General features: G+C 42.3%; 4 protein-coding genes across 4 annotated transcripts; 2 read left to right on the top strand and 2 right to left on the bottom strand.

Annotated features, from left to right (window-relative positions):
- Positions 1-98: 98 nt before the first annotated feature.
- VTP01DRAFT_6860 (uncharacterized protein) lies at positions 99-969 on the top strand (the record flags this gene model as incomplete). The annotated part of the gene is made up of 5 exons (XM_069385808.1): positions 99-293; positions 344-400; positions 466-520; positions 579-726; positions 780-969. The coding sequence occupies 5 exons, from the start codon at positions 99-101 to the stop codon at positions 967-969; spliced, it is 645 nt and encodes a 214-aa protein (XP_069243233.1).
- Positions 970-2,429: 1,460 nt separating this feature from the next.
- On the bottom strand, positions 2,430-3,620 carry VTP01DRAFT_6859 (uncharacterized protein; the record flags this gene model as incomplete). Its single annotated transcript, XM_069385806.1, has 5 exons — positions 2,430-2,439; positions 2,498-2,765; positions 2,842-3,372; positions 3,428-3,446; positions 3,510-3,620. The coding sequence occupies 5 exons, from the start codon at positions 3,618-3,620 to the stop codon at positions 2,430-2,432; spliced, it is 939 nt and encodes a 312-aa protein (XP_069243232.1).
- Positions 3,621-4,036: 416 nt separating this feature from the next.
- Positions 4,037-5,186, top strand: VTP01DRAFT_6858 (uncharacterized protein; the record flags this gene model as incomplete). Its single annotated transcript, XM_069385805.1, has 7 exons — positions 4,037-4,177; positions 4,249-4,295; positions 4,363-4,388; positions 4,457-4,522; positions 4,577-4,697; positions 4,756-5,003; positions 5,062-5,186. 7 exons carry the CDS (start codon positions 4,037-4,039, stop codon positions 5,184-5,186), a joined length of 774 nt encoding a protein of 257 aa, XP_069243231.1.
- Positions 5,187-5,274: 88 nt separating this feature from the next.
- On the bottom strand, positions 5,275-9,555 carry VTP01DRAFT_6857 (uncharacterized protein; the record flags this gene model as incomplete). The annotated part of the gene is made up of 15 exons (XM_069385804.1): positions 5,275-5,692; positions 5,913-6,006; positions 6,066-6,532; positions 6,593-6,648; positions 6,720-7,324; positions 7,380-7,418; positions 7,916-7,976; positions 8,036-8,063; positions 8,127-8,211; positions 8,264-8,417; positions 8,479-8,608; positions 8,673-8,801; positions 8,870-9,218; positions 9,310-9,428; positions 9,494-9,555. 15 exons carry the CDS (start codon positions 9,553-9,555, stop codon positions 5,275-5,277), a joined length of 2,796 nt encoding a protein of 931 aa, XP_069243230.1.
- Between the last annotated feature and the right edge of the window lie 645 nt (positions 9,556-10,200).

Raw genomic sequence — 10,200 nt, 5'->3', positions numbered from 1 at the left:
TCGGCCTTGCAGCAAACAAAAATTTAGCAGCCCCTTATCACATATGGCGTACTCACTAAACGTACACATATCAAGGAACCGGAGTATGGACATGTGAAATGGCCCAGACTTATCCAGCTTCTATGTTCCACGGAATTGATCTCAATCCCGTGTTTCCACAGACCAACGTACCAGCAAACATCAAATTTGGCGTGGCTAAACTTGGCGAACCGCTGCCTTTTCCTGATAATACGTTCCAATTCATACACCAACGCCTCGTTGCAATTGCCTTGAAAACTGATGACTGGGACAGAGTATGAAATGTATATAGCTTGTAGATAATAGCTAAATTTTACCTTCGTAGACATTGAAAGAGCATTTCAGGATCCTGCAACCTGGCGGCTGGTTGGAACTAAACGAGGTGAGCATCAAATTGATTTTTCTACGTCACATTGATGCGTGCTAAGCGCTCATGCGGTTCTCTAGAGTGACCTTGAAATGAGTAACATGGGTCCGAAGACGCATTCTTTGATTCATACCTGTAAGCAAAGCGAACCTTTCTATGCTAGATAAATATTCAACAAATCATATCCAATCAGACTTGCAAGTGACACGATCCAGGAACCTGCTACCATTAGTGGCTCGTGAGCTCAAGGAACGTCTTGAAAAGCTGCAAATGCAAAATGTTACGGAAATATGTGTTGAGATATCAATGCAAGACGATGCTGACGGTCAAACAACGCTGTGGTAACTTACCGATATATATCCCGCCTATCAAAATTTCCTAACAACAGCATTAGGGACTGTTTGTCGCCTGTATTCCACAACATGCAATCATATCTGTCCCAGATTAATGCTGCATTCAAAGACGACGACTACTTTGCGCAATTCCTTAAAGACATTGGTGATGAAGGTCGTGAACACAAAACGACCTTGCGAATGTATCGCGTTTACGGACAAAAGCCTGCCAATCAATGGAATATAAAATAACGAGAATATACCTCAGGACCAGAGTAAAAGACACATCTTCTATCTCTAGCTCAAAGATTCCAATATGGATACCATCACTCTCCCGCTGTTATTCAATTAGATGCTGTGACGACGATCTTTATCCTCAGACCTTACCCGTCAATAGCCAAAAATAAACAGGCGTTATTTATACTGATATGTAGATGCCTCGATTTTTCAGACTTGAATGATGAAGAGATGATATATTCAATAAATTGCAATGGTATATTATATACAAAATTTGTTGGGCATCTTTAGTTCTAACAAATCCATCTGTGTATCTTTCGATCGTAGAAGGTCACGTGCATTTCGCTGATAGTCAAATTCTAGTTTCTGCATATGCTTCTTGCTATACAAACCTTAGTCACTTAGCTCTAAAAATGGTCTGCTTAGGGCTTACAAGTACATAGAGTAAGTGCTAAGTTCTCCGGCAATGCAGGAAGCTCTCCAAGCCCTGGACCTTGCAAACGAAGGCATAGGTATTTTAGATGTGGACATTAATGTAGCAGTGGCTTTAGTTTCTTTATGTCACGAAGACTGTCAAAAGGCATAGATCGCAAGGCTTGTGAGGGTGTACCGGTTCAAATATATGAAATTGTAGGTAATTGGTGATTAGGAAGATTTCTTAAAGACGTCGTTCGATAGCTCTCAAGACATAGTATTCACTTTGAAGTCATCACTTACTAATCATTTGAACGCCTTAACTAGTTGTCCATGTAGCGAATCGTCCAGCGGTATTTCCCTGAAACTTTTGTCGAGGATCCGCAGGACATTGCCTAGATTGCCCTGGCGTCGATACATACGAAATCCGTAAATATATGCCATGGCTGTCGTTGATGTGTTTGAATATTCTTGGATAATTCTTTCAAGGTATGCAGCGGCGGACAGAACATCAGATCTGGATGAGCTGCTTGCATCTGTCTCTCACACCACCTCTATTACCGTGAGTGCCAATTTCGTGTCGCGCAGGAACGGACTGCTGATGTGCACTCTGCTAAGTCAGCCCTAATTAGGAAACCAAAGTAGACTTCTCCTTAGTTCCTGTTTTTTTCTTCTTCTTTTCAATTCTTCCCTGAGAACGTTCAACACCTACACTCGAAAGTGGTGTGCAACTCCACTTCGCTAAATAGCTTTACGTATCAATCAACCATCATATCCAAATATACTAGTCTCGTTTCACTGCCCGTTTCGAAAGTTGAAAAGAAACAACAACAAAAGATACGCAAGATGTTGATCTCGGCTCAGCTATTCAACAAAACATTTGTAACCATCCAGTCCCTTATGGCGCGTCCAATATACATGCAGGAACGTGTTAAAGGCGAGTACAAGATAAAATTATACAATCACATCCGGACAGTAGTTTCGCATAAACGAGAGCCACTTTGAGGCATCCCTTATCATGCATGAGTCCACATCCTACCCTACAAGTCTTTACTTCTTCTTTACTTTTGACTGTAACTCCCTTAAACATCTATCACATTCACAATCAAAATAATAATCATCTCTCAACCTTTGTCGACGTGCAGCGACAGGTAAAGATGTATCAATGTAAGATATTGTCAGCGGATCGCCCTTTTGTACCGCTCGTATAGTCTTGATCTGCATCAATCGATAGACACCTCTAGGCTTTTGGAATACATCAGGATAATAGAGTGTTACGGTGCCATCGTCGCTTTTCGACTCGAGCTGTTCATCTTCGAGATTTTGTTCAGTGTATTGTTCCACTTGACAACTGTTAGCGCAATCATGGTTGAAGAGAGAAGCTATAGGAAACAGTGCTAAATTTGTAAGACATGCGATGCAACCGTTTAGTAGTCAGCACGAACATCATATATTATCCTTCCTTTCTCATACCTCTTCCGACAGGCTCCTTACTCTTCTTTTCCAAGTAGAGACCGAAGCAATTGGATTCGATTCGTGATACCAAATGCATAATATCCAATTCCGTTTCTCGTTCCTCGAGAGCACCGCCACTTTTCAGTTGTGAATATAAAAACTGCTGCAACCGCTTCCACTCCTTGCGATCATCGTCTGGCCAGTCATTATAATGAGATTCCAATTCAAGCACATGCTCAAATGTGCTTTTCAGCCCTCCAGCATCTGTGCAATCTTCTAATCTTCGCCCTCCAGTTTGTCGCTCCCAATAAACTGCCAGGACTAGTTTGGCGACGCTCTTGCTATGCTTATCGACCTTCTTCAAAGTAGCCAGCTTCCTCAGGGAACCACACATCCATGTATCTCGGTGCACGCTCATATAGCGATCATGACAGGCAAGCGAGCAAAAATATATTTGATCGCAATCCCGGCACCGGGTTGAAAAGCTACGTGTTGGATGAACGCACAAACATTGCGCACACATTCGTTTCTTGTAGTTATCGAATACCGCTTTCTATCTGTAAGAAAACCTGTAATAGGAACAGAGCGGACCACAATGGAATACCTGTCGCGTAAGGGTATACCTGCGTAAAAGAATATATTCATTATATCTTGGAAAAAGGGCATTTGAAGACGATGGATCTTACTGAAAATAAAAGGTAATCTTTTGGCATGTCGCATTTGGCAACAAATTCTCTGCCTTTTTTGTCGCACTGATGAACCTCCACCGGCAGCTCTTCTTCTGCGGGAAGCAGCATCTTTGAGAAGAAAAGGAAAAGATAGGTATAAGCGGCGCCGACGGTGGCGCTTGATTTAAAAATATGAAATTCGATGGTTCCTTGTGTTAACTTAAGAGTCTTCGTGCAAACATTCGAGTAAATCAATACTAATTTTGTGGATAGAATTCCTTCTTTGCACGATTCTATCAATATGACTAAGAGAATATCCACTCACGTCAACAATACATATGGCAGTAAGGCTCTAGAGTTGATGACATAGTTCATCCCAAACAGTAGGTCTGTCTAGAGTACAAGCCGATTTCTATTACGATTGCTGGCGTTAAGGATGATGTGAGAGTGTTATTTTCCCTGCTGTTTTTCTTCTAAGAGTTGGGGGATCGTCTCACAACCCCGCAGAATTGAGGCCGGTTCACTCTTTTATACATTTTACCTAAATGTCACTGCTGCCAACTACAAACAACTTCTCGCTTAACTCGTCCTCCACGTTTGACGGTTCCAGACGACATCGACGACCCTCACGTTCCATTCCTGTTATACTCAGGAGACTGTTTCGGTTTCCACAAATGGACTTTGAGGTACATGGACCTGTACCGCGTACATTTCACCGACCTTGAAAGAGCTAAACAGTGGACATGACGGATTTTAGTTTGCAATGTGGCAGATGGGTTACTTGATGATTGCGCCTAGACGAGTGTAAGTTGACGCATAGAGAAGAGTTTGCGTGATGCTGTTCGTGATTCACCCACTTTTACTTGAATAGTTACAGGAACATATACTATCACAAGCGTACGTCACTTGGAGACATGTGATTTCTCATCTTGATCCATTATGTTATCTTTAACACGCACTGTTAGAAACAAAAAATCAGTGGGCACGAGATGATCCAGCTTTCCTTGTATTATTAGCATCCTTGTTATGCGGTATGCTTATGAGATCACCGGTCGACAAATTCGATATCTCTAACTCTCCGCCAGTGTCGGCAATTGCATGGGGATTGGCATACGGTCTAGGCTTTGTAGGGATATTGCGGGCAATGTTGTTCATGGTATTGGTAGACTTTCTACTCGTTGGATCTGTGGTGGCGACATTTTCTTGGTATGCATGAGAATGACTTCTATGCTCTATCATCATTGTTCTAATCCACACTACGCAGGTTCGTAACGAATCGATTCCTGACCGAAAATACAATGGCGCACGCCGTCGAACAGAAAGTCGAATGGGCTTATGCATTTGACGTGCATTGCAACTCCTTCTTCCCTCTCTTTCTTATCCTCTATGTGCTCCAGTTTTTCTTTATGCCGTTACTGCAGCGTCACAATTGGATATCAATATTCATCGGCAACACAATGTATCTTACAGCAGCGGTGTGGTATATTTACGGTACATTCTTAGGATACAATGGTAACTTGAATACTGTGCGATAACTTCTTCAAAATTTACATTAATGCGATCAATTTAGCTTTGCCTTTCCTCGTGCACACCGAGCTGTTCCTGTACCCGATATTCATTTGTGCCATTTTATACATAGTATCTCTCTTTGGCTTCAATGTCAGCCAGCATGTCCTGGCGCTGTACTTTGGTTAAGCATACCCTCCATACTTCCTTTTTTATTTCACCAATCTCCAGCCTGTTAACACAATTGTATAAAGTCTATAGAATGATCTCTATCTTACTAATTGTACAGTGCATGTGATCCATTCGGATATCTTTTGTAAGTTGCAGCAGTAGATGGTGACAATGATGTTGCTGTGATACCCACAAAGCGCTCTTCTTCATCTCCTTGGACGTCCTGTTTGCCACCTTCAAGTCCTTTTTGACCAGTGACGACAAGATCTATACATCCACTTCGAAGACTTTGGCAATATTCTGAAGGAAAATGATCGTTGAGGAAAAATGGGAACAGTACCCGGAACATGATGCGTAGCCATGATTCGTGCTTCAGCCGTCGGATGACTTGGGCATTCAACAAACCAGACAAATGTACGTAGGAAATCGATCGGATAGGCACTGGCTCGTTCGTTTGGGGGTTTGGCGGGTATAAAGTAATGTCGTACTTTGTATCAATGAATACTAACGTACCAGGCGGTGTACTAAGTCTCTCGCATTAATATATGGATCCAACTGTTTTTAAGTATATTGAGTCTTACTCGTAATTGAACCAAGATGGTATGCGTGTAATGATGTCTGGAAATGAAAAAAATAGTTGAATACTTTGCTCTCGTAAAAAAAAAAGGTCATTGGAGATTACCATTGTTATATGCGTGGTGAAACATTTTTTGCGATATTTGAGGATCAAATGCAAAGGTAAACTCCCGGTCTCCAATTTTCGGCTGACCATAAGTGTACAGCCCACTAAAGTATTCCAAAAGAGGACTTTGTGACTGGATCATCTTGGCTAAAAAGACTATGGAGTAAGGTAAGATATAATGAGATCTCTCATAGAAAGTTGAAAAATGAACTTACTGGTAGCCAAAGCTCCACCCAAAGAATGACCCGTTATAAATAACCGCTTCCTAGACCCTGTCATAGCCTGCAAATCCACCGCGCTGTCAGAGCTAGCTCCTTCGTGCGCTACAAGGTCCATGATCCACTGTTCAGCTTGTGCATACAAGCTGTGGTTCCGGATGTCTGTATCGTGTCCAATCCAACTGCTGTCGACAGGATCCGTAACGTGATGAATTAATTGCAGCGCTGTAAACTTGGCAATTGTTACAGCAGCCTGTATGGTTGAGGACACAGTACGATACAACGAGGCTGCATTGAGCTGTATGTGTAATGTGCTATCGTCGCGCTTCACAGTTGCCGGCTCGCCCATGGCCTCCCAAAAGCCCTTGTGGACTCTGCCCATGGAGATTCCAGAGGACGACTTTATTTCTTTCATGCCAATATTGCAGTCGGTAACCATATTTTGTATATTGAGCGGGTTGGTGCTTTGTAAAGCATCTGTATTAGATAGTATATCGCGTCTGAAGTGTTACCTTGTGACTTACCCTCGGAATACCAGATAAATATCATTATCTTTTTCAACAATAAACGCACAGACGTTCTAAATGTGGAACGTAATGTTAGATCAAGCTATATCTTCAAAATCCACTTTATAACCTGTATAATACTTACTCGATATGCCATTGGAAGAAAGGTGTGATCGACATCAAACCCATCCTTTGCAAGCTCATGTTTAATTACTCCTACGTCTTCATACACAATTTTGCTCGCAACGGCCAGCGTATATGCGAGCGACTGAGAATACTTTGTGCTTCTTGACGCGTCCTTGTCATTTTCTTGCAATTTCGGATCAAAAAAGGTAAAATCGGGATCGACAGCGTTGACTATTGCTGCAAACACGGATGGTGAATTTTGGACATAAAACAGATAAAAGCATCGAGAGGGCTTACAGAAATTACGCTGACTGCCGTGTCTACCAACCAGTCTCGCGATAAGTGCACGGAGAACCTGGTCACTTAGAAGCAAGACGACGAACCATACAAAAAAGTTCCCGCGTATCACTATGGCGACAAGTGGACCAACGATCCTTGACCGCGCCAATGACGATGCTAACGGGGTCAGGATACGATTAAGTTTGAAAAGAGCGTCCAAAAGCCAAGGTGTCCCACGGCGAAGCAATGCAACGGTTGCGTAAAGGAAGACGGCGAAAAACAGGAACAGGAACGACAGCAGATACAAAATGATCCCGGACCAAAGATACCCGCGACATCTGGCGACTAGACCTGCCAGAGCAGGAAGGCACGAAATCACCAGAGAGAGACTAATGTATACCTTGATAGCTGTAGTGGTCATTGTGCCATTGCGTTGTAGCTGTAACAGCAAAAGAATAAGGTGTTTCCATTTAAAAATTCACATGGCGTGGTACAAAATTAAAGGGCATGAATACGTTGGGGGAAGAGTAGGAAATGGCGTGCAGAAAATCATCCTAATTCGAGTTTGAAGCTTGGAAGCTTAAAAAATCTTGTTTAGTTGTTCCTGCATGTAATTTACTATAAAATACTACAGAAACAGGCACTGTTTCCTGCGAAGCAAAATGAATATAAAAATATCGACGATGTAATAAATATTAACTGCGTTTGAGATTAAGGAGTATCTAATACATAGATTTAGTTACATTCGTTGGAAATGAAAAAGGGTGGCATTAGCGTTGGATATCTTTTAAGGCCATCCGAAGGTCAGATACAGACCGGAAAGGACGGTTTGGAGAGTATTAGACTGTACATTATAAGAGAGAGGGAAAAAGGAAAAAAGGGAGGAATTAGCAGCATTCAGCTGGTTGGAAGAGTTAGAATTCTTTTAAAGCATGCCTGAATCACGGAGAGCGTTTTGAAGTAAAGTCTCCTTGACAGCAGCAAAGACAAATCGTATCTATGGTAAGAAGAGTCAGTGCTCGATTCTAGATAACGTATGATCAAGGAAAGACTTGCATTAGATGTATTAGTTGCTTGTGTCAAGCTAAACGGAAATGAGAGGTACCGCCATTAGAATGCTTTCAGGGGCAAAATGAGACATACTTACTGCGGATAAATGTTTAGTTTTGCTCGATTTGTTTGCAAAAATCGCCACAGAATATATTTTGCTGCCTTGTTAGCATCTTTTCCTCCTATTTAAAATATCAATCGTTTAACCCTGCAAAACTTGTTTTACCGCTTTACCTCCATAGTCAGGAAAGAACTTGCCTAAAGGGACGCGGACTACTTTTGTCTTGAAGAGGTCTACTTTGTTTAGAAATAGCATAATAGATGTATGTAGGAACCAACGACTGTTGACAATGGATTCAAAAAGCGATAAGCTCTCAAGCATACGATTCTATTAATGGAATAAGGAGCCAGTTAGCAAGCTTTCTACATTATGATGAAAAATAACAGACCTGCCGAGATTCTTCTAGGAGTACTTGGTCGTATTCACTCAGCGCTACACAGAAGATGATGGATGCGACAGAATCAAAACAATGTATCCATTTTCTGCGCTCTGATCTCTGGCCTCCGACATCAAACATGCTGGATTGTCCGTCTCTATGTTAGCAATTTGACATATCTCCTTTTGACCCTCGTTTTTACTTGCTGGATGCCAAGATCTCCGAGCTGGAACCGTATCTCCGTAATTCCTGTCGATTTGAGACGTGCTCTCAAAACGTCCTGTTCTGTTGGGACATAATTTGGGTCGCCAATGCGCCGGATTTCTGCAAAAAAACTAAACAAATAAGAATTAAATACGAAACGGATGCTATCTGTGTATATACAAGGTCGTTTGCAACATACTATGGGGCGGAGTCCATCAGATAAAACTCATGCCGCCGTTCTTCGACGCAAAGATTGACAGTCGCGTCGGCCCACAAAGACGCAATGGCGTCTACAATTTCTGGATCGAGCTCGAATTTCGGGTCCCCGGACACTTGGTAATCAAGCAGACGTTGCACGTTCATCGCGTTCTCGGGCAGCTCAAAATCTAGGTTGAAATCGAGCACGGCTTGTACGATAGCCTGCGCGGATTCAACAATATTGCGATAGACAATGATTCTCCATGAAAACAACTCCTGTTGCGAATATCCGTTCTGGTTGATGATCTTCATTTGCTTTAGTATAGTGGATTTCCCAGACTCGCCACTCCCTACAATGTATCTGTCAGTGTATGCCTCAGGCTGCAATTGATTCTAGACACGTAGGAAAGGACTGCCTGCATAATAGAAATCCGTACTGACCTAGAAGTAGAATCTTATATTCTTTTTCGCGACGTCCACGATCGCGTTCAAGCTGTTTGTCGATCTCGTTGCTCCGCTGAGCATTAGATGTGTCTTCTTCTGTGTGACACAACCCCATACTAATATATCGCGAGAAATGTATATTTAGTTTGGGATTCGCCGAAAATGCCAAATACGTCATTACCTTTGCAGACGAAAGACATGAGGCAAGTAGACTTGGAGTAACTTTGACTTTACGATATTCATCTTGTAAATAGCATGGAAATAATTCGAAAAGAGTGGAAGGAAAAGAAAAGGAAACGGAAAAAGTAGAAGCAAGGATGGTAAAGATAGAGAAAGAGAGAAGAGAAAAGAGAGGGAGTCACAGACAACCGGCTACTTTTACATCCTACTTCATGCGTATAGAACAAGGTGAAGCAATACATCTCCCCGTGCGTGCTGCCTTGTTACTTTTTGAGGCAGCTGGTGTAGTCATTGCTTGCACAGGGAGCAAGACCCTGAATACAACCCTATTCACGTCTCCCATATTTTACCCTTTCGCTGTCTGCGACTTTATTGTTTTCTGGGGTTGATCGTCACCGCTTGCCTGACTCTGCTAGGACTGGAAAAGGTCTGCAGCTCCTTTCCACACGCACACAATATGCAGATGCCCACGCTTTTGTATCCTCTTTTTTCTCCTTTCTAGAGCACAGGCATACATATACCCAGCAAATTCAAGTAATCGCTCCATTGAAGAATGCACGAGCCGAGAACTTGCTCCTATATGTAGTTGCCAGAGCTATCAACGAATGTAAATTATTAGACATCGATGATGTAAACACGTCGTGATACTTTGCTTGGACGGAAAAAATTAGCATTGTAGTGGCAGACATTAGATAATGAAGGTAGTAA

The sequence above is a fragment of the Rhizomucor pusillus genome, assembly GCF_041956525.1.
Source record: "Rhizomucor pusillus strain CBS 183.67 unplaced genomic scaffold VTP01scaffold_3, whole genome shotgun sequence".
Taxonomy (NCBI): domain Eukaryota; kingdom Fungi; phylum Mucoromycota; class Mucoromycetes; order Mucorales; family Lichtheimiaceae; genus Rhizomucor; species Rhizomucor pusillus.
Note: the sequence above shows the minus strand (reverse complement) of the source record. Positions and strands in the feature narration are given on the sequence as shown.